This window comes from Buteo buteo, chromosome 8, assembly GCF_964188355.1.
Source record: "Buteo buteo chromosome 8, bButBut1.hap1.1, whole genome shotgun sequence".
Taxonomy (NCBI): domain Eukaryota; kingdom Metazoa; phylum Chordata; class Aves; order Accipitriformes; family Accipitridae; genus Buteo; species Buteo buteo.
Window position 1 is genome coordinate 35,045,669 of NC_134178.1, and position 23,907 is coordinate 35,069,575.

The window sequence follows — 23,907 nt, forward strand, 5'->3', positions numbered from 1 at the left end:
TATTTTTCATCTATAGACCTGGGGTGAAAGTCTTTCCAGCAGAACAGAATATTGGAAGAAATAATTTAGTACTACAGGGTATTCAGATGTTATGCTGATGTATTTAAGATTTCCCCATAAAGCCAATGTGAGTATCTTCAACTGATCACCTTCCTGTCTGCTTGAAAGTACTATTCCTCCCTGACCATTACTGCAACGCACGTGTGTCTTAGCAAAAGTGTCGGAGAAACTAAAACACAGGTTAACTGTACCAAAACATGTAGTAAGTTTAACTGAAATGTTTGGTTAATTGTTTTTTTCAGAGATAGTTTACTATTAATTTCAAAACTTCCGCTCCAGTGTTCATTAAGTGACCCACAGAATTTTTACTTCATCTAGATAGATACCAGGTGACAAATATTTATACCTATCTTTGGACTGTCAAAGAAACTATGAAGGCCTGCTTGAAAACTGAAGTCCGACTTGCTGCAAAATGCGTGGTGCCTCTAAAACTCGCTAGCTCCCTAGCTGACTAGTTTGGCTTTTTTCCCCTCTTAGATAGGACCTCAATATGTTATTGTCTCAAAGACAGCAATGAAAACAAAGTAGGATTTCCTTTCTTGTTACTTGGCACATAAACATTTCACTCCCTCCTCTTCCCAGCACATTCCTATCCAAACATGCTATTGCAAAACATGGAGGCCAAGAGAATGCTACCAAGTAGCTTGTATAGTTCACCCACCTCCTTTAATTTTCACAGGCAATTCTATTTTTTCATTCACGTTGTTTACTCTGCAGGTCAAGTCCTGCACACTGATGCTCCGAGTGTTGTTGATCTCCAGTTTACTGGTGATGGACACCACCCCATTGGTGTACCTGACTGTCTCCTGTGTAGGAGTAGAATTGAACAAGTTGTTCCAGGTGACGGTGGGCTCTGGGAGGCCAACAGCATTACAGGTGGCTATCAAATGACCTTCAGAAATGTTGTAATGGACAGATGCATTGAGACCTTCCAACACACAAATGAGACAATCCATCACCACAACGAGCACCTGGTCATAAGCAATAATAGCAGTTTAGCCATTACCAGAGCAAAGCTTTCTGGATTCGCACTGAGCCCCATGGCACAGGAATGCAAGAGGAGTTCACTGGGTCACGTCCCCCCCATGATTCAATACTCCTTCCCTTATACTGACATTATACACCCCAAATGTTTCACTCAACCTGAAATCCCAGGTTTTAAAATAATCTGTTACAGTAAACTCATTTCTTGGTCCGTGCTGTTCTCCTACCTGCTAATTCCCTATCAACGGTAGGGTTCAGCACAGCAGCTCACAGGACTGGGGTTGTACCTGGCACCAAGAGGAAACTGCAACAGGCAATAGTGGTTTGCCCAAGTTCCAGCTGGGACTGCTCGGGGGCTTACAAGCAAAGATCCCACTCCTTGCTTTTTACCACTGCAGTTCCTGAGTCTGCTCGAGGAAATGCTGTGGGTGAGAAAACACCTCTTTTTCCACTAGCAACATATCCCTGCAGAGAACCTCACCAGAAACACTCAGGCAGGTACGTCCCGAGAAGGAGCCGAAAGGGAAAGCATTGAAGAGACACGTGTAACACCCCGAATCATCCATTCTAGTGTCCCAAAAAGTGATGCTTGTCTCATTGAGCACCAGGCTCGTGAAATTCATTCGGTCTTGGTAGGGCTCATGAATCTTTAATCCTTTTATGGTACTGTACGTAGCTATGTTATTGTGTGATTTTTCAGAGTCCTTTTGCCACGTCACTTGCAGAACATCCTTGGGTTCTGTCAGGGCACAGCTGAGAGTCACGCTGTCGCCCACCTTCACATTTCTGTGTTCAGCCTGTGAAACCACTGCAATGAGATGAAATAGTGAAATGGGCAGATACAACACATATTCAGAAGCCTAATAATGATTCTAAGGCCTGGATTACCCACAGACACAACAATTTCATCAATTACATATTGTTTCTATGGTTTTGCCCCACCAAAACGTCCTTCTCCTGCATCCTCCTAGAAATCAATGAAGTTATGTTGATTTACATTGGCTGAGGCTCTGGCTTTCTTCTACATGTTTAAAAGAAAAGGACACACCATACTTCTGTACCCATCCCTGCAGACTTCCCACTTCATTTTTATTAAATCAGCTCATGGCTTCCCGTTCTCAGCAAAGACTCAATTTTCATCTCCTAAAAGCTAGAGGAGGATTGAATGCATAAGGGAAGTGCACACCAAGCCATCCTCAGAGAACTGAGCAGCAAAATGAGCTGAAGAGAATTTCTGGACTATGTAGCTTCAGAGTTTGCAGTGCATTTGATAGGGAGGGAAAGAAAAAGAAAGGTTTGTTTGTAAGGCGAGGATCCGCTATGGGAAATTGTGAACTCAGGTGAGCAACAGTGTCCAGTGTCATTGTAGATACAGGGTGCTGTGTGTCCCTCCCATCTCCAAATGCTGCTCCAGGAGGTCTTGTGTCACATCTGCCAACTCCATGTCTATGCCTCAGCCATCTAACGTATGTCAAATGGCACGAGCAATCTGTATTTCACCTATTTTTGCCTCTTACTCTGACCGTTGAAGCCTCAGGCATCAGAAACCAGTTCCCCAACCATTTTCAGGCAGATTTTAGGAAATTCAACTTACCATTTGCCTTTCCAAGCCCAGCACAAGCCAGACAAAAAAACAGAGCTCGAAAAGTCATTTTGGAAGGGAAAATCCGCTTCACCTGAAGAAAAATAAGAAGAGATGGGTGACTCAATGACAGACCATCTTCCAGTGATATCACATCTCCGGGGTGCAAACATTAATGGTAGCTTTGTCATGGGAGAAAAACATAGTTCTGGGGGCAGATGGCACATTTTGACAGGTCTCATTACACAACACAGAAAGTGCTCTGGTCAAGGTGGGAAAAAAATTGCATGACGGAAGTTAGAAAGGCATTAATCCACCAGAAGCGTGACATACTGGTTGTCCGGGACTAGCTGTGGCACCAGGAGAGAGGTAGAGTTAGCTTCTGAGATCAAGGGATAAATTGAAAACAGCTTCTCTGAGGATTTCAGGACTCCCCACCTGTCCGAAATTGCATGAATTGGGGAACTTTCGGGGCATACTGCACCTGCTACGTAAAAATATATCTCCAAGGTGGGAAAGGGGCAAAAATATGCTTGAGTTGCTGTTTTCTCTAGTGAGCTTAACTTGCTTCCTGTTCCCTTAACCAGTTAATATTGCAACAATACAACTGAATTGTAGACCTGCTTGGAACTGAAGCTGGCCTGGTCATATTTAAGTGGAAACATTATTTTGCATAAAATACCTCTGTAACACACATCACCTACATCTGAGCTTTTTGCCAGTGTCTTCAAAACTAGCTGATGTGTCTTGGGAGCATCTTCTGTCATGAACATAAGCAAAGCCCAACTTTTTACAGATTTTCACAACATGCAAAAAACAGAAGAAAGAGTCAACTGTAAAGCATTTTCTGTGTTATCTTACAGCTTAAAAAAGGAGGGTTAATGAATAAATGCAATACAGGGAGAAAAAAAATAACCTACTTAAGAACCAAGTTCCCTGCAAATTTGTGCACACAATGGACACACACACAACCAGTAGCCTGCCTTTAAATTTTAAAGGCACTGTGCTAAAACTCCTGATACAACTTTGCAGTTACCGAGCACGAATACAGACCGAGTTCTTACGTGTAAAAATCAGAAAACAAGAATCCATCAGCAACAAGTCGAACAAACAATGAATTTCCCAGACAATACAGTGTAGCCAGATGCTTGAGAGTGGCTTTAAGAAATTCAGATAGATGTTCCTAAAAACGTGCAAAAACCAAGGGCCAGCATAGCAAGTGAACAAGAAATTTCGAGTTATAGAAGTGTTTACGAACCAGTGAAAGATGTGCCACGCCTGCAGGAAAGCACAGCTTTCAATAACTGCTTTATATACCCGTTATAATCACTGCTTTAATACCCGTTAAAGTCCTTAACACACCATCGCTCGCACCCGGCGTAGCTACAAGATTTCACACAATGAGGAACCAGGCCATGATGTAACTATACCAGTTCCCCCCCCAAAAGTCCCTCTGGGTCACAAGCCCCCACTCTACCATATTAGCGGCGGGTGGAAAGCGCCGTGTAAGACTAGGGCATGCAAAAAGCAAACCCTTCGCCGCGCCATACCTTCCCAAACTGCGCCTCGGAGCTCCCCTCAGCCACCGAGCGTAGCCCAGCGCTGCTGGATTCGCCGGTCCCCCGCCGCCTTCCGCCAAACTCCTCCGGCTGCTAAAACCCTTTTTAGCCTCCTGGCCGCCGGCCCCAGCACCCCCCCGGCGCCACCCGCCCCTGCTGCCTCCCCGCCTCACGCCCCTTCGGAAGAGAGCTGCGGCGCGAACCCGTCGCCTGAGGGAGCGCTCTTCCCGCCCAGGAAAGGCGGGAGGAGGCCGGCGCACGCCCTGCCACCACACCTGCCCGCCGCCGCTCCGCGCCTCCTCCCCGCCCGGCGGCCAAACCTCCCCCGGGGGGGAGCAGCCTCCGGGCAGGGGCTCGGCCCCGGTGAGGGGGGGCACCGGCCTCTCCGCCCAGCCCCGCCTCGGACGGCAGGCTGCCCCTCGCCCCCCCCCCCCGGCCCTCAAAAACCCCTCACCTCAAACCTGCAGAGGCGCCCGGGGGGGAAGGCTGGGGCGGGACGGACGGTTACCGCGGCCGAGTACCTGAAGAGAGGGAGAAAAGGCGCCCGACGGCCTCGGTCGCGGAAGGAACATAATGTAATAATAATAATAATAATAAATCAATTTACAATAATGGCCAAGAGCTGTGACATTCACTGTCCAGATGCTGAAATGCAAATACTTAGTGTTCCAGAAATATTTTGGGTTTTTTTCAGACCAGGTCAATTTCTTGAACTTATTTATTGTAAGGTGTCACTGAGCGTTGCAGAACAAATGTACCAAGGTTTTGCTAAACTCAGTAATTGTTTTTTTCTTAATTGCCACTAACCACAATAATTAACTGCGGGTCACTAGCCTGGCAATAGTCAGCAATAAAATTTTGAGTATTAGACCAAGGCTTGGCCTCTTTTCTGGATCCTCAGCCCAGATAAACAAACACCACCTTTTTTTCTGATGTTAGGCTGTAGGAAATTAGCATTAAAAAATTCAGTGAAAGATCTTATGGAAAGGAAAGGTCATTTTATGGTACAAAATCTCCAGGCAGGTTGATTTTATGCCCAGTTTCATACTCACAAGCTGCAGGCATTCAAGCGGTCTAGCCAGGATCTTCTGGGTTCCTCTTCATTCTGAGAAGAAAAAGATTTTGAGATACCTCTCTTATATCACTAGGAGTGGTCTTTTGTTTTCACTGCTACCTTCCTGTTATGCTGAGAGGAAAAGGGGCACCACGAGTGATACAGGGCAATCTCGCTGCCATCTGCCAACTTCCACCGACAAGTTATCTTTATTGTATTTTTATCAGGCTTGTCCCAGGCTTGATAGAAACAACCTATTTCTCAATTTGCTTAATTAGAAACAGCATCCTTTGTAGTTAATACAGGACATTCGGTGTTTGCTCTTTCTTTAGCTGCTTTTGCACACGCACATGAATGTGTTCGTACATCGTTCACACCAGTTGTAATATTTCTCTTTCAAGGCTCTAGAAGGTCTCCTGTTTTAAAACTCCATTGCTCACAGGGAAAAATATCAGATTTGACATAATTTCAAGCCCCTGCCAAAATTAATTGACAAAGATGCTGACATAGTGGCCAAGAGCCCACATAAAACCGGAAACCCTTTCTTATTTAAGACACAGATGTGTGAGAATGTTTGGAGCACTGCTATTAAACTGTCTTAAGGAATGGGGTGGACCTTTCCTGAGTCATCCCAGGCTCACTCCTGTGTTAACTGTGCCTGTTCTACTGGTCTCAATATCCCAGTGCACAAAGCAGTGCCTTTTGATCTACGAAAAAAGAAAGCACACACCCACCCCCACCCCCCACCCCCTGCCGCCCCCGCCAGATCAGGTCTGACCTGTTTCTGGAGGCTGGGGGTCAGGGCAGTGGATCTTCCAGCTGGATACAGCTGTCCTTGGACACATCTTAGAATCATAGAATCATTTAGGTTGGAAAAGACCTTCAAGATCATCAAGTCCAACCATCATCGATACCCACTAAACCATGTTCTGGAGTACCTTGTCTACATGCTTTTTGAATACCTCCAGGGATGGTGACTCAACCACTTCCCTGGGCAGCCTATTCCAATGTATGGCAACCCTCTCAGAAAAGAATTTTTTTCCTAATATCCAACCTAAATCTCCCTTGCCGCAACTTGAGGCCATTTCCTCTCGTCCTGTCACTAGTTATTTGATAGAAGAGACCAGCACCCCCCTTGCTACAACCCCCCTTCAGGTAGTTGTAGAGAGCCATAAGGTCTCCCCTCAGCCTCCTCTTCTCCAGACTAAACAGCCCCAGCTCCCTCAGCCGCTCCTCACAAGACTTGTGCTCCAGGCCCCTCACCAACTTGGTTGCCCTTCTCTGAACACGCTCCAGCACCTCCATGTCTTTCCTGTAGTGAGGGGCCCAAAACTGAACACAGGACTCGAGGGGCGGCCTCACCAGTGCCCAGTACAGGGGAACAACCACCTCCCTGCTCCTGCTGGCCACACTATTTCTGATGCCGGCCAGGATGCCGTTGGCCTTCTTGGCCACCTGGGCACACCGCTGGCTCATATTCAGCCGGCTGTTGACCAGCACCCCCAGGTCTTTTTCTGCTGGGCAGCTTTCCAGCCACTCTTCCCCAAGCCTGTAGCGCTGCAGGGGGTTGCTGTGACTGAAGTGCAGGACCCGGCACTCAGCCTTGTTGAACTTCGTACGATTGGCCTCAGCCCATCGATCCAGCCTGTCCAGATCTCTCTGTAGAGCCTCCCTACCCTCAAGCAGATCGACCCTGCCTCCCAACTTGGTGTCGTCTGCAAACTTGCTGAGGGTGCACTCAATCCCCTCATCCAAATCATCCATAAAGATATTAAACAGAACGGGGCCCAACACCGAGCCCTGGGGAACACCACTTGTGACCCGCCGCCAACTGGATTTAACCCCATTCACCACAACCCTCTGGGCTCGTCCGTCCAGCCAGTTTTTCACCCAGTGAAGAGTACACTTGTCCAAGCCATGAGACACCAGCTTCTCAAGGAGTATGCCATGAGAGACAATGTCAAAGGCCTTGCTGAAGTCAAGGAAGATAACATCCACAGCCTTTCCCTCATCCAGTAAGCGGGTCACTTGGTCATAGGAGATCAGGTTGGTCAAGCAGGACCTGCCTTTCGTAAACCCATGCTGACTGGGCCTGATCCCCTGCTTGTCCTGGACTTGCCATGGGAGTGCTCTCAAGACAAACCGTTCCATAATCTTCCCTGGTACCGAGGTCAGGCTGACAGGCCCGTAGTTCCCTGGATCCTCCCTCCGACCCTTCTTGTAAATGGGAATCACATTGGCAAGCCTCCAGTTCTCTGGGACCTCCCCTGTTGACCAGGAACGCTGATAGATGATGGAGAGTGGCTTGGCAAGCACCTCCGCCAGTTCCCTCAGTACTCTTGGATGGATCCCATCAGGTCCCATAGATTTGTGAGTGTCCAGATGGCGTAGTAGGTCACTAACTACTTCCTCCTGGATTAAGGGGGGTATATTCTGCTCTTCACACTCGCCTTCCAGCTCAGGGCGTGGAGTACCCTGAGGATAGCTGGTCTCTCTATTAAAGACTGAGGCAAAGAAGGCATTAAGTACCTCAGCCTTTTCCTCATCTCTGGTGGCTACGTTCCTTTCTGTATCCATTAAAGGCTAGATATTCTCCTTCAGATTCTTTTTACTGTTAACATATTTGTAAAAACATTTTTTGTTGTCCCTTACAATAGTGGCCAGATTTAGTTCTAGCTGAGCTTTTGCCTTTCTAATTTTCTCTCTGTATGATCTAACAAGATCCCTGTACTCCTCCCAAGTTGCCTGCCCTTTCTTCCAGAGATGATAAACTCTCCTTTTTTTCTTGACTCCTAGCAAAAGCTCTCTGTTCAGCCAGGCCAGTCGTTTTCCTCAGCAGTTTGACTTGCAGCACATGGGAATAGCCTGGTCCTGAGCCATTAAGATCTCCTTCTCAAAGAATGTCCATCCCTCCTGGACCCCTTTGCCCTTCAGGACTGTTTCCCAGGGGACTCTCTCAACCAGTGCCTTGAAGAGGCCAAAAATCTTCTCCATCACCAAGCTCGATTTAGTGGAGCCCTTGCCAACTAAGAAACCAAAGCCCAAGCTCCACCACTACCTTTTTTTTCAACATTTTCTTCTGTCTCCTAGGACTGATAAGTAGATCTCAAGCCACTTACATTTCCCTCTGCCAGGCTTCCCCTTTTTATTCTGACTAGAGAATGGGTTCCCTCTAAAGAAGGTCAGGTCTCCAGCAACTAATCTACTACTTGTTGTTTGAGGCTGATGTACCCACACCCTTCACACATGTTTTTCTTTTTATGATAAAAAATGTGTTAGCGAGTCTCCTGTGCTCACCTGCCTTCACTATAGTTGAGGGGATTTCAGAGGGAACTCCAGAGAAATGCAGACTACACAGCTTAAAATAAATTTATCCAGAAGTGCCCTGTGCCATCAAAGTGACAAAAGCACGGAAGTCCCAGGGACATCTTCCTGCCCTTATTTCATGAAAATAAAGGGGACTTGAGTGATATTTTATATTAGCTCACCCCGTAACTCACATCTACTGAGGTGGAAAAGTTCTATATTTAGAACTTTTACTAAATTTCACTCCTCCTTCAATGGGTTGGGGAAACTTAGAGAAGAAAGAAGAAAATGATGAAAGGATCTGGAAAGTAAGAGGGCTGCTTCTTTGGAAGAGAGGGAGGAAATTAGAGCTGAGCAAGGAAAGGATAGTTCTGAAGTAGTAGATGAAGACCAGAGGTAAGCTCAGGGCAGACAGAGGCAAATGGAAAGTACTCCAGGCAGACCAGCAATGGCAGAAAATTCAAAATCTTTTTTACATTCATAGAAAAACAAGACACAAAAATCCCTTTCTGCCCTATTCTGTGTTCTCATATCAACCGTTTCTTTTTACAAGGACCTGGCTCAGCTCAGCAATCTCTGTCAAGTTTTGCAAGGTTCTTTGTACATCACCTTCTCTGGAACTGGTGGTGGCCAAACTGACTCCAACTCTCTAGTGTGACAAAGCCTTTGAAGTTAGTGAGAAAGAGAGTAATTGGAGACCTCTTGTCCTAAAATCCAGAGAGTTCTTTGTTCCTCTCCTTTTATTTCTTCATCTGCAATATGCCCTCCGTGCTGGTGGAAGAGGCAATCTGAAATCCCTTCTGTCACAAATGAGGTCTATTCTTTATTCTTCCCTCTGCCTTCTGGGTGGACACACTCTGCTGTTAACGTATTTCTTGGTTCTTCCCTTGGTTTCTGGACTAATGACCTCTTTTAAGCAGAAAAATTTGAGCCAATAACCAGTGAAACTTGTATGGGTTTAAGGAAAAGTATATGATACAGCTAATGCAAGTTGCCATTATTTAACAGGGAAAGAAAAAAGAAGCCTTAGAGGGTGACTGGAGTCAGTGACACAGATTCCAGTGAAACTAAACCCAGTAAGTTTTACAGAGCATATTACCTGCTGGAAGTTTACAACAGGACTGTTAGGCTCTGCTGATTCAACTCCCTTCTGGCTCTGGTCATATAAATTGGCATATCACCCTTAATCATCATATTCAAGCAATGCTTCCTCAAGTAATGAATGCTCAAATAGGTCTACTAAGAGGTCCAGCCTGGTCCAGAGGAACTGCCACCAGCTGTCATTTTGCTAGTGATTCAACCATGTGACCACGTCTTTTCTCTCTCTCAAAATTGTGTAAAACAAGCAAATGCTAAGTTTGAGATCCTGCTGATTTCTCCAGTACAAACTGCACCGTGATTCCCAGCAGATAAAGTTAACCATGTGGGTGGGAATAAAACCACAGAAAAGTTCTGGGGTCCCTTTTTATGTGGCAAGAAAATGCTGGATATGTTCTACATTTTGCTTTGCTTTCCAGCTCTAGAATAGCTGTGTAAAATGGAAGACACCTGAATTTAAACTTTGCTATACAAGGAAGTTTGTTATTAGATGGACTTAACAGGAGTGGGGGTTGTCAGGCATCACACAGCCATGCGTCTTTGGTACCTCGAAGATACCCATGCCTAAGCTCACATTGTCTTCCCTTCTCTCATTTTCCAGTGAAAACTGTTGGGGTTTTGTGTTGATGACTGTTCATGTCTCTCTCACTGATCTTCATTTATGTGCCTTTTCTCTGCATGACGCCTGAGCATCCTGGCAGCCAGGGGCTGTGGATATCACTGGTTGTGTGCTGACTTATAGTAACAGCTGCCTTTGGGACAGCTTTGGTCTCAGCTTTTTGTTTTGTTTTGCTTCTAAAACTGGTAATGTTTTTCTTCTGAAAGGGAAAACCCACAGTTACTAGGACCAAAAGAAACAATTAATTCCATTTCATCAGGAAGAATCAAAGAACATTTTGAAACACCTACCTGAAGAATAGTGAAAAACAGGTCATCTGCCCTGTAGAAATCCAGTACTGGACTATTTTTAAAAAGCCCTCAAGCGAGACATTCTGGAAAAATTGACACTTTTTCTGCCTATTTCCATTTCCTGGCAAAAAGTTATCTTTGAAAAGCAGTGGTTAAACTTACTTGCCTCTTCTTTTGTTGTTGTGTTTATACACATATATTGATGGCTTCCAGTCATAGTCACAACTGAAGATCATATATATGTCCACTACAGTCATGGAAAAAACCACAGATAATTTCTCTGCAAAACCAAAAAAAAATTTAATGAGCACTTAATCTCAGAAAACTCTCATTTGAGTATTGTGGTTTAACTCCAGCCAGCAACTAAGCACCACGCAGCCGCTCACTCACTCCCCCCCATCCAGTGGGATGGGGGAGAAAATCAGGAAAAAGAAGTAAAACTCGTGGGTTGAGATAAGAATGGTTTAATAGAACAGAAAAGGAGAAACTAATAATGATAATGATAATGATAATAAAATGACAACAGCAGTAATAAAAGGATTGGAATGTACAAATGATGTGCAGGGCAATTGCTCACCACCCGCCGACCAACACCCAGCTAGTCCGTGAGCGGTGATTCCCTGCCCCCACTTCCCAGTTCCTATACTAGATGGGACGTCCCATGGTATGGAATACACCGTTGGCCAGTTTGGGTCAGCTGCTCTGGCTGTGTCCTGTGCCAACTTCTTGTGCCCTTCCAGTTTTCTCGCTGGCTGGGCCTGAGAAGCTGAAAAATCCTTGACTTTAGTCTAAACACTACTTAGCAACAACTGAAAACATCAGTGTTATCAACATTCTTCACACACTGAACTCAAAACATAGCACCGTACCAGCTACTGGGAAGACAGTTAACTCTATCCCAGCTGAAACTAGGACATTGAGGAATGCCAAGTTGAAGCCCCCCCTGTTGTAACCTACATGCATGTGGCATGACAAACTTCAAAGCAAGCTGTATCAGCACATGATTTTCAGAATGCAGGGCACAGTTGCCCTTTAAATGCTGAGCAACTCTTGGTTAAAACATCGCTCGAGTGACTTCTAAAGGCCACTTGGCCAAGAAGCCTGAGATTGTTTTCCAATCCAACTTCTTTGGTCCACTGACCAAGAAGCCTAGCTGCAGAAAATCCAGCTCTCTCAGGGAGCAACCCTGGGCAGAACTTGCCAGAGGGATTTGGGCAGCCTAGATGTGTTCCCAGGTACTGCCAAATGCCTGCCATTCCCACTTGTCCTCTAGCACACCTTCTTTTATCTGTCACAAGCCAGCCTGGCAGCTTGGAGAGCAGACTTGGGAACATTTCCTCATTCCCTTCCCTGGTCCTTTGCAAGAGCACTTTCTCCAGGAGAGCAAGGCAGGCCTGAAGCCGACTGCCCAGTTCCTTCTGTCAGTCCCTTTCAATACCTTCTTTTCCAACAACCACAGTGTCTGCTGCTGGACAACCCTCATAAAGTCATTTTGTCGTGTTGTTCCTGAATGTCTTTTGATACAGGGGTTGTAATTTCTTGGTACCTGGGACAGGGTTGCTGGATACCAAAAGGCTATTTGAAAGTCTAAAGAGAAAAAAAATAGCACTTGTGAGTTACTAATTTAATGGAAGAGTCACTGGAGACGTTTTCACTTCCATTCATGATCTCGCCCACTAGAGGGTACTCTGCTATTATAAAAGAAAGTGCTCTGTGCCAAGGCTGCACAGTGACACAAGGTATTAGAAGAGCCTTTGCAAATACATTGGAAGGACATTTCTAAAACACACCTCGTGTAATGATACAGAGAGCTGGAGGGGAAGCATTCCAGCTCAAGCCCTTAAAAACATAACTTTTTTTGAAATACCGGTCTTGGTACAGTTCCGCGGGTCTTGCTGCCTCTGCAACAGAGATCCTGCCACCTGATTACTTGTGAAACATCAAAGGACGTCCCGGGACACGTCACCTACGCACCGGCTTGTCTGGCTTGATCCTTGCTGGTGCTCACATGCTCACCCGCACTTGCTCCAGGTGCTGCCCCAGGGACACCAGGCTGTGACTGGTCCGTGCTGGTGGCTGGCACTTGGTTTCCCTCACTCAGGGCTCCCCAGTCGCTGGCACCCTGGCACATGCACCCGCTGGCCCCTGGTCCTGGCCCAGCTGCTGGCACCAGGCCCCCATACACATGTGCACACTGGCTAGGCAGTCCCTCACCCAGGAAAAGCATTAGAAATGGAGTTTAGTGAGAAGATAGGACAGATCGTGGTGACCAGAGGCTGAACATGGCCAGACAGGCATACTGACCAGTCTCCTGCATACGTGCAACCAGGCCCTTTTATCCCTCCATTTCCCCAGGCTTTTTCATCCCCAAATCCCCTTGATTCCTCCCTTTCTCACCTTCGGTTCCTCCCCTAAGCATGCCATAATAAGTACTGTACGATCCCCAAATCCTCTTCCCTCGCATCTCACCGTGTGTCCACCCTCCTTTAGGCAGTGACCCCCCTCAGTCAAGAGGTTCTCCACTGATGACTCATTCGGATGGGTTCGCACCTAGATCCTGGGGCTGAGGATCTCCTGGCACAGCCCTGGGAGGGGCCTGGACAAGGTGCCCCTTCCTCTGAGTCCTTAGTTTGGGCTCCCCGCCTGCCCTTGTGCCCCTGAGCTCCTCCAGGCTTGTGGAGGTGGGACTTTGGTGGGCCTCTGGTGGCTCTCCTTCCTGCGCTGGGCTGGGGAGCAGCTGGGATGGGGTGTTATTGGGACTCCCCCGGCTGCCGTTGCCTCTCTGTCCTCCTTCACGGGTGTGCAGCCAAGCTCCTTGATGCATAACCCAACAGATCCCCTCACAAACATGCTGTAGACGTTGCTGTTCAGGTTCTCTGCTTCCTCGGAAAACAAGTGCCTGCAATTCCTTTTCTCTCTCAGGTTTCTCTTCAGACCCAGTAGCCTTTTGTGAAGAGAGGATCCTGGTGTCTGCTCCTGTAACAGACCCATCACAGTGGTGTGGTAACCACGACAAAGCTCTACATTATCTGGCGGGGAGAGGTGTGGCAGGACAAGAGGGCTCCCGTTCACAGCACGGGACTAGCAAGAGCTTACAGGGAAAACAGGGAACCTGTGGGAGGTCAGAGGAAAGTGGTTAGTGGGGGCGGCTCCCAGCTGTGGTCACTTACTGGTTTTGTCTGTGGATGTCACCAGCCCTCCAGAGCACTTTCAGGCCTGCGTGGCTGGCAGGGCAGGGCAGAATTTTCCAGGGAAACTTCTGCATGAGGCTGCTGGTTACAGCAGCTGAGCTCTGCGGTGCTCCCTCGCCTTTGTCCAGAAGGCACATCCCATCTGCCCTCTTGGGAATTTCCCATACCTCTTCCATGCCTTTCCACCTAACAGTTGTCTAACTTTTCTCCTTCATGCTCCAGGCCTTCCCCAGCATTGCTGGAGGTTAGGTGGGACACATACGGTGTCATCTACCCAGTGTGGCTGTCCCATGCGGCAAAGATGTGGCAGCAGGAGCAGGTCCCAACTCTCAGTGGAAGGGTTTTGTCACATTCCTGGTAAGTGTTGCCAAGTCTTTTGAAGAATGTGAATAATTACTGGAAGCCTTGGGCATTTGCATTACCTCCTTTTGATAACATGCTGGTCCTTCAGCATGTGCAGGCTCATGGCTTTCTTGCTGAGGTCTTGGTGTAAGCCTTTCTCCTTTGCAGGTGTCCTGGGTGCACTATGTCTCTTCAGTCTGAAAAAAAACCCCATTAACTAGTCACATAGTGCTTAGAAGCCTTGTGGCATTTAGAGTGAATCTTGCTATTTTAAAGATGCTGTTACCACTTGGATAAATTTCCAGGGCAGGTATATAAAAACACCAACAGGAAACAGAAAGGCAAATCACAAGGTGAACACAGGTAAGCCACATCATTTGCAAGAAAATGGAAATTATTCTTACTCTTTCCTTTTTCTGTTGATTAGTCTCATGATGCAATGCTTCAAGCCCATTAAGAACACCCCACAGCTATTAAGATAGCCATGATGATTATGCTTTTCTGAACACCTACAAAAAGCAAACCAGTAAGTTCACACAGAACACAGAGGGATGTCAATGTGTTTCTCACGTCCTCTTCCAGAGGTTGGGACTGAAGTGAAACATTCACCAGTTTGTGCTCATTTATTCTTTGAAGAAGAGAAAGGAACAGTGTAACAATGTAACACTGTGGTAGGTGAGGAATTGTTTTATTTTTTAAATAAATACCATTAATGTCTCATATTTCCCTAGTATAGAGGGAACCAAAACCCAGCATTTTTACTCCTGATCTATTTGTGTTTCTCCTTCCGTATGAAGAAGTTTTATCATGAGGAAAGTCTCCCATCCTCCCTGAGACATACCCTCCTGCAATGTCTTCCATGTAAAATGTTGTTCCCCAGCATTCAATAGCCAGGGGCTATGTCAGACCTGTGCCGAGTGCCAGAAAGTGAGAAGGTGTTGGTGGAAAACTTACTTTGGATGTTGAGGCACTGATCCTGGGCTCCTTGGGGAGGTCACTTTTCTGCCCCACACCTGGCACAGAGGAGTCACAAGTGAAAAGAGGAGATGGTTCTCCACCAAGAGTGCAGTGTGGAAACACCTGCAGATGCCAATGCTTTGCCCCAACTGGCAAGCAAACCAAAGCCACAAACTGGATTCTGAAAGGAGTCGCTGCAGAAGGCAGGTTTGGCTGAAGTGTCCCTGCCCCAAATATGTTTGCATCTGTTGTGGGTTTAACACCAGCCAGCACCTAGGCACCATGCAGCTGCTCACTCACTCCCTGCCCCACAGTGGGATAGGGGAGAAAATCGCAGAAAAAAACCTCATGGGTTGAGATAAGAACAGCTTAATAGAACAGAAAGGAAGAAACTAATAATGATAATAATAACAATAACTAAATGACAATAATAATAATCAAAGGATTGGAATATACAAGTGATGCACAATGCAATTGCTCACCACCCGCCAGCCGACACCCAGTTAATTCCCAAGTAGCGATCCCCCCAGCCCCACTCCCCCCAGTTTATATACTAGACGTGACATCACATGGTCTGGAATACCCCTTTGGCCAGTTTGGGTCAGCTGTCCTGGCTGTGTCCCCTCCCAACTTCTTGTGCCCCTCCAGCTTTCTTGCTGGCTGGGCTTGAGAAGCTGAAAAATTCTTGACTTTAGACTAAACATTACTTAGCAACAACTGAAAACATCAGTGTGTTATCAACATTCTTCTCATACTGAACTCAAAACATAGCACTGTACCAGCTACTAGGAAGACAATTAACTCTATCCCAGCTGAAACCAGGACAGCATCTCATGTGATTCCAGAAAGGAAAAGCCAGCGGTGCGACAGTGCTCCTGGGCTCAGCGGTGCGACAGTGCTCCTGGGCTCAGGGGTGAGGTCTTGTGCCCAAGGGTTTTGCTGTAACACCACACAGCACAGCTCCTGGCTACATGGTAATCCAGTGGTAAGATTAAGCACCATGTGAAGTTTCTAGTTGTATTTACAGAAGGATACCCACGATACCCTATATGATTTTTCTGGGGTTTTCTGTAAGAAGGGAGAAGGCTGTCTTACAGTAAAATATGAGAAGCAAATACAATACATGTTCTGCCTGCGTTCATCTCTGCTATTTATGAATTTGACTCTTCCCTCCATCAAAAGGGGCAGCATAATGTTTTAGATTTCTTTCAGGTTCCCATGGGTTTACAGTCCCCACCCCCACCCCCGCCAAACCTTGTAGATTAATTCATAAAAATGTGCGATGGACTCCATAACATCCCTCCTGGCACCTCTGTTAGGGGAAGGGTCTCTGTCCAGACTCTCATTGGGCCACACAGCACCAGCTTGCACTACAGGCAAAGAGCAGGGAAGTGAAACCAGCGCGCACCACCGTGTCAGAACCTTTCCACGGGGTCACTCGGGGATTTTCAGCTTCTCTTCCCTTCCCTGGCAATATCATCTCTCTTCTCTGATGCCAGCTCCCATCTCAGTCTCCTCTTTCCCAGACTTCTGCTCTGGGCAGAAGGGACTATCTTACCCCAGGGGAGCAGCCAGGCGAGAGCATTTGGGATGAGTGGTGCTCCACAGCAAACCCTATGGCACGTAGTAGAGAAAGCCATGGCAACTCACTTATGTCGCCTTTCCCAGGGTCAGAATTGCCAACTGAATTCAGGCGCTTTACTGACAAACTAAAAAAACTCAACAAAATCAAGCATCGGAGATTCTTGCAGAAGCAACTCGCGACAAGAAAGGGAGAGCAAGGACAAGAGAGGATGCAGCTAATGCTGCGGAGGTCACACGGGGACTTTCCTGGGTTAGGAGGGCCAAAGAGCAAGTGGAAGTGAATACGCTCGATGCACACGGGCGGTTGCATGGGGATGCGAGCTTGCTGCCCCAAGCAAACACCCAGCCCTACCTAATGCTAAGCAGCCAACACAGGTATCACTGCAACGTGGATCTTGCACCCGAGGTACAGTAGACAGAGCAGAGCAGATCTGCTCCTCTCTCATCGGTCCCCAGAGCCTGGTTGGAGATGGGAAAGCAGACCCACGTGCAGGCAACAGTAGAGGGTCACACACATAAAGAGCTTTGTGGAGGTATATCTTCAGTTTCTTTCCTATGTGAGAGGGGAGGTTCATGAAATCATCTTAAATTGTGCCCAATTCTCCCCTCCTAGAAACTCTTCATTATCCAGGCAGCAAAATGGGCTTTTGTATTTTTATTACAGCAACAACCTTTACCTTCTGAATCTCACTGCTTTTTTATCCAGGCAAGGGTCCTGCTGGCCAACGGCGTGCTGTGGGACAAAACATGCTCCCACCTGCTCACATACAAAAAAAGAGCAGAAAAAATAGCACTTGTACCTTTAAAAGGTCCTAGTAACAAGTCAGATTATCAAAACAGAATCTGTTCAACTTCTTACATTGTTTCCCACATCCCTCCTCCCTAACTTTTACTTTATTTTATGTGGTCTCTGAACTTTGCACACTGAAAGAAACTGGCTGGTTTTCTTTATTCAGGCATTTTATCAAAGGCCCTGGAAGATGCAGTTGTTTGTTTAAAAAGAACTATCCCAGAGGACTGCCTGTCCAAGACAGACCTCAATGCTTTCAACTTTTCAGATAAAGCACCATGTTTGGACTGTAAGTACTGGAGAGTCTGACTTTAATTAATTAATTCTTATTTTCTGAAGAAAAAACCCACCATAAAGTCTGCAGAATTGCCCTAGGATTAAATTGAAAAGGCAACTTTCTGGGAGCCACTCTCTTTTTCAGGCTTTAGTTTTGCTATTTCCACCGATGCCAAAGAGGAGAATTACTAATGAAAAGAAAGACAGTTTGTCAGCAGTTTTATAGCACTGTATTTTCTCCCCCTTTCTGTTGGTTCATGTTTCTTGTTCTCAGTTCTGCTGGAGACCAAGGGGCACCCTGCTCCTGTAGATGAAAGGGTGAGGAGGGAGGGAAATGTTGGCTCACTCCTGGCTGCAAGCCCAGACACACTGGCTGCTGAGCTGAGAGGGGCAGACATAAGCCCGGCAAATGCCGTGCAGACACTCTGAGAGCAGGTTATCACTGAAAGGGTTCACCCCCCTTGTCTCCTGTTGGTAGCATGTTCACTTGAGTTAGGAAGTTCTGGAGATTTTATACTTTTGATCAGAAACCAAGTGGGGACCGTGGAGTGTAATACCCAGTGCCACCTCCCTTCCACAGCATCAGCTCCCTGCTGTGCCCAGCCCTCTCCTTCCCTGGCTGCATTAGCCGTAGCCGGTCTCAAGTCATACACCAGCCAGCACCAATCCAGGGGCAAAAAGAGACCAGCCATCGCTAATTAACTGTGCCGACTTTGCAAAACAGGACACTTGCTCATGCACTTAAGTGGTACGCTTTCCAAGCGCTCCTCAAATTCCTTTTCCCAGGCTCTTGGCACATGTTCTCTGTGGCTTGGTTGTCAAACTGACCAAACTTCTCAGGCCAATTAGTCTGCTAATGCTCTGCAGAACTAAGAGGCCACAGAGCGGTATAAATCCCAGAAAACATTCTCATTGCAAAGATAATCTTGTGAGAAGTTTTTCTCCTGGAAGCAGCCAAGTCCTAAGGACTTGTTTTCTAACAAATTGCCAACCTGAAAGATTTCCTGGGGAAATCATTCCCCCATTTGGCTCCGCTTAGAGCCCCTTCCACTGCCCTCAGGCTCTGCGTATTCTCTTTTGCCCTGGTGCCTTCTCCTTCACTCCTTCCTCCCAAACTCCCACTTCCCAGCTCAGCCCCATGACAACCCTGGACGGGGAAGGGCAAGAGTGCCCAGCAGAGGAGGGGTGATCTGGGCAAAAGGACAGCATCTTCAAAGGTGTGATGAGATGGAATAACATCGGGGAGAGGAAACAACCTCAGATCAGGCGAGGCAAACTACATGGCTGGGTCAAGTAACAGCAAAGCAAAGGACAAACTTTCTGTTGTTTGCAGCAGAGGTGTTGCGCTGGTTGATAGTACAATATCGGGTCTGGATCCTACAGACAAGAAAAAGAGCCAAGGAAGAAGAAATGTGCTAAGGAAATGAAGGAAGCTGTAGAGAATCAAGTAGAGGGTCCACAGACCTTCTTGCTCACCTTTCAGGAAAAGCATCTGTCCCGCTAGTGATGACTGGTTCTGTTTCTTGGTGGCTTCTAGCTTCAGTTTTTCCAAGTTGGCCTCCAAATCCATGTCTGCCAGTTCCACAGCTGAATGATAGAGAGTCACATACCTGAGACTAGATGAGTTGAAATTGCATAGTGACCACAAGTTCCTTCTGCTGGGCCAGAGCCCACTGGAGAGTCTGGTGCATTACCCCGCTTCAGGCTGTGATGTTATTACCTGACCCAGGATTCAGCCCCCCTTCTTTTGCACCCTAGTCAGAAGGTTTCCACCCCAGAGGAGCCTGCAGGGAGCTCAGCACTTTGTTGGTGACACAGCGAGGTCTTGGTTTCCCTGTGCAGCCTGAGCTAGGCTCTGAGGAATGCTTTCTGATTGTCTTGACGTGGTCAGAAATCTTTACAGTAAAGATTTTCAGAAGGAAATATTGACCTTATATAAATAAATACAGAAGCATTGAGTAGAGAACTGACACCTTGCTTCTGTTAATAAATCCTTTCTAGAAAGGAGACAGCCTACATTTAATACCCTTAAAATTAAACTGTTCTGAAATAGATATGCAAAGATCTTCAGAAAACTATACTAGGACATTCCTCCTTTTCTCCTCTTCGTGTATAGGCTCTGGTATTTTGAGAAAAACCTGTAGCAAGGATATTTCTTTTTACTCAGCTGAAGGGCAGCTAAAAAACCACCACGATCTCACTTATGAAAATAGCTACATTCCTGTAGACAAGGCAAGCTCAAGACAAATTGGTTTCTTTAAGCCTAAAATATAACCCTCAGTGTTTATGATGAGATGCTGGATGTTCTGTAATTTATTTGAAGGATAGTATAAAATAAAATATTCTGACTTAAAAAAACCTCTAATTTTTAGTCTGAAAGTGTAGGGGGTTTTTTCTACAAGGTTTTCATTGCATCTTAGTCTTTTGTGTACAATTTCAAGTGCTCTTTTACTAGACAAGCTGCCTTTTCTTCGTTTTTCCTTAGGATGATTAAGGACTGCAGCTTCTGACAAGTTAGGGAAGTCAAAACTGTGTTTGTATTGTGTGTGGGTCTCAGAGCGAGGATTCCCTCAGGCTTCCCAGAAATTTCAGGTGGCCTTTTTCAAAGCTGAGCAGACTACAACAGAGTCCATCCACAAACAGCTTGGACAAGAATTCAGTGCTTCTTTCACACACAGCTTTATATGAGCAAAGATGAAAGCAGCAGATATATGAGAGGGCCCTTTGTATGGCTTCCAGAATATGAGTAATTTCTGGTATACTAAAAGTGAAAACAAGAATATGCTTGATTTTTATCTGCCTGGTTTGATAGTCTCATTTATGAAAGAGAAAAATGCACTCAATTAGTGCAATTCTCTTATTTCAGCTGATTTGCAGGGGCTCAGTGCTGAAAACTGAATGAAAAACAATAGTTTATATTTTCTTCCACGTCTGAGTTCATAACAAAATTTACTGGTGTGGTATTTAGTAGATGACTCATTCCCCCAGGGTCACACAAGGGAGAATGACAAGTGATGCTTTCAATCTTCTATCACCAAAACAAAGTTCCTTTTCACTGTGTGAATTTAGTCCTATGCCTCTGCCAACAGTGGTTTCAGAAAAAGAATATTCTTCCTATCTCAGTCAGTGACTTGTAAAACATCTAAGGGCAGCATTTCAGCTACATTTCAAAGTCACATCTTCAGCCAGAGCTGTCGGGTTGATTCCTTTACACCTTACTGCTCTCTTAGAACCGGGAACCCAGTACCCAGGCAGAGAAAAATACCAACACAGTACATCTCTGAAACAGCCTGGCGTGCCAAAACAGGACCCTGGACATTTTATATGGACTGAGGACCCTTTATTATATACCAATATATATAAATATAAAACACACCGTCTGAAAGGACACTGTCTTAAGGTCCTACATGAGTTAAACACTTAACCGTAGCTGGCTAATGTCAACATCAAAGGATTCCAGAGCCAAGAGGTGCAGGCTAAATAGTCCCATTTGCTTTGCAGAGGGAAACACATTATCCAGAGCCAGTTTTACCCAAGTAAGAGGCAAGCAGGAGGGTGGCATTCCTGGCTTGCCCTCTTTCTGTCTATTAGGAAAAAACGATGCCCTGCATTGACACCACTGTTGCCCTGGGCTGGACAAGTTGCAGGGACAGGAGGTGGCCAAAGGCAGGGTTGGGTCAGACCAACAACTGCCCAGCCACAAGACAGGCAAAAACCTAGGCTTTTTGTGGTTTTCTTTTTCTTTTTTTTTTGGTGGTAGCAATAGCAGCTCAGAACATTCCTGTAGAGTAAACTTTGAAAATGTGTTCTGCTTCCATTTACTTACAAAGTTAACCTGCTTCATAACACTCATATCAGAGCAGCAAAATAAAGAAGTCCATTCCACTTTAATTTCTTACCAGTTTTAATTTTTAGGTCTCAAGACCTATTCAAAATTTGCCACTTTTCATAGCCTAGATACTGTTTATTAAAATAAATACTAATTATCTGTTTAAACCCATCTGAAATATAACCTCCAAAGAATTACTGCCAAACTGTTAACAGAGATAACTGGACAGACAAGCACAAGATAATCACAAAGAAACCTCAGAACAGCAGTTAGGATGTTATTCACCCACAGTAAAAACTTCTGATCCCCTCAGTCATGCATTTCTTTGCTCCCTGAAAGGTGGTTTATATCTATTTCGTGCTCTTTTTTTTCCAGATAACAGCCAGTTAGTTGTAGATAGTCTGTCTGCTAACATTCATTTCATTGCTATATGAAGCCAAACTCCACAGCACTAGCATATAGCATTTTATGACATTGCAATTCAGTAGCTGGCTTTGTATAGCATGAAGGCAAATACATGTATGGGTTTTAAGCATTCTGCCTTTGGATGTCATTTGCTATTCTCATTCCAGTACTGCAAAAGACAAATAAATAGGTAACATCTTCCTTTCTTTTACAGCATTTTGCTTGTAAGCTACCACATCCTCCTCCTCTCACTCTGTCTCTAGTCCTAGCCCTATCGTGCTCATAAGCAGAAACCTACAAAAGCTTTTCACAATTCAACATTCAGCTAAATAGTAAAACAAATTACAGTCCCCCACATAAACAGATACTTTCATGACTCCAAACTCTGCTTTCCCCTACTCCAGGTGATCAGCTTGTAGAAAATACCAATAGGTAATTTCTGTATGCTTCCTGGGTTTATAAAGGTTTCTTGCCAGCTTTGTGCTTTTCTCTCTTCCCTCTGAAAATCCTTCTCATTACCTGTGTCCAGACTCCCTGTTTCTGCAAGAGACTCATTTCTCTTTTTTAAAAAAAAGACCCGTTACTTTAAACATTAGTGGAAACCTTCTTTTAAAACTCAAAAAAATCCTCTCCAAAACCCCCTGAAGCGCAAGTGTGGACCTTGCAGAGTGGCGAGGGTGACACTGCACAGCCTGTTCAGGAGGAGGGCCAGGGGCTGAGCCTTGCCCGCATCCTGCCCCCACCAACCACCGATCCCAGGGGAAAACCTGCTTCCCCCCCAGCCCCTTCCCTCACAGGGGAGGAGGAAATTATGCTGCAATGGCGGGAAAGCTTCCGCCTTTGACAATTATAGGGCACAGGAGAAAAATTCCTGATTGTCACAGTTGCAGCCAGTTGCCCTTTCTCCACTTTCACCAGCTGTGCTATTACTAAGCATTAAGGAGCCTAAAAAAAAGCATTTTATGGCAAAGACTGGGTTTATTAATTCTCAACTCATCCACTCACTTTCATTTTAGGTTACTTGGCTTTTTAACTACAGCTCAGCCTAATCCATCTGGGATGCACATTTGAAATAGATGGGCAAGGAAAAAAACCAGATGACATGCACTTGGTCTGGGAAGCCAGGAGGAGAGGAAACAGCCGGCACTGGCTGTCTTCATGCTGCCCACAAGACCACACTAGCCAGTAGGTTTACTTCTCCTTCCCTGCGTCTACAGTGAAAGATTTCATGGGCTTAGGTGGTTTTCAGAGAATTACAGGAGAACTGCTCCGATCTGACCTACAGATTATAAGCAATGAATTTTAGCAATAGGTAACCCTTGTTGCCCTGCACTGGCATATATCTGCCCACATGCAACACCCACCTCCTTGCTCCTACCAGCATCCCTCTTCTCACTGCACTGCACTGCCACTACACCATGACATACACAGAATTCACCAGACAGCCTACTGCCCCTCCAACTGCCCTTTTATTTCCCTACTGCCTCCAGCAGGCAGGTGGGAAACCTGGAAGCACAAGGCAGCTGTGGTGGATTAGGGAAATTAAGAAGGGACCGGTGGAAACCACAGAAGAAGAGAGGAGAAAGAAACGGCTATGTGCCTGTTGCTTTTTTTATTACTTTCTAGGAAAGGTTGGTGAAAGTTGGACTTGGTAACTTCCTCATGCCTGATGACTCCTGGCTTGAAGCATGTCGCTCTTGGCTCCTGGGTTACAAGTTCAGGCTGGCTGCACTCTTGGCCTGATCTCTCGTGCCCTTTGGGGAACAGGTTCGACACCCAAAGCTCACAGCAGCGTGCTAGGCTGCCCCATGGGTTGTCTGCACCCCAGCTCCTGGCCAGGGTCTCCTTTGGCCCATCAGCAACACCACACAGGCCAGCAACCCTACAAAATGCTGCCCTCTTTTAGACAATCCCCCACACAGTTTTAAGCTTGCAACATTAAAATATCAGAAAGAAATAAACATAACATTCAAACCCCCAG

The 23,907-nt window shown here is 46.1% G+C and overlaps 1 protein-coding gene across 10 annotated transcripts in view; it reads right to left on the reverse strand.

The window, feature by feature from the left end:
- LOC142033761 (OX-2 membrane glycoprotein-like) overlaps nucleotides 1-4,442 on the reverse strand; it is a 45,186-nt gene extending 40,744 nt beyond the window's left edge. For all 10 annotated transcript variants that reach the window (XR_012651323.1, XR_012651324.1, XR_012651322.1 and 7 more), the window contains exons 1-4: nucleotides 4,177-4,442; nucleotides 2,639-2,720; nucleotides 1,526-1,852; nucleotides 722-988 (exon numbers count right to left, since the gene is read on the reverse strand). Coding sequence is in view for 3 of the 10 variants with exons in the window: in XM_075034083.1 (XP_074890184.1) it covers nucleotides 722-988; nucleotides 1,526-1,852; nucleotides 2,639-2,696 (652 nt within the window). In the remaining 7 variants the exon portion in view is untranslated. The remainder of the gene's footprint in view (nucleotides 1-721; nucleotides 989-1,525; nucleotides 1,853-2,638; nucleotides 2,721-4,176) is intronic.
- Nucleotides 4,443-23,907: the final 19,465 nt, after the last annotated feature.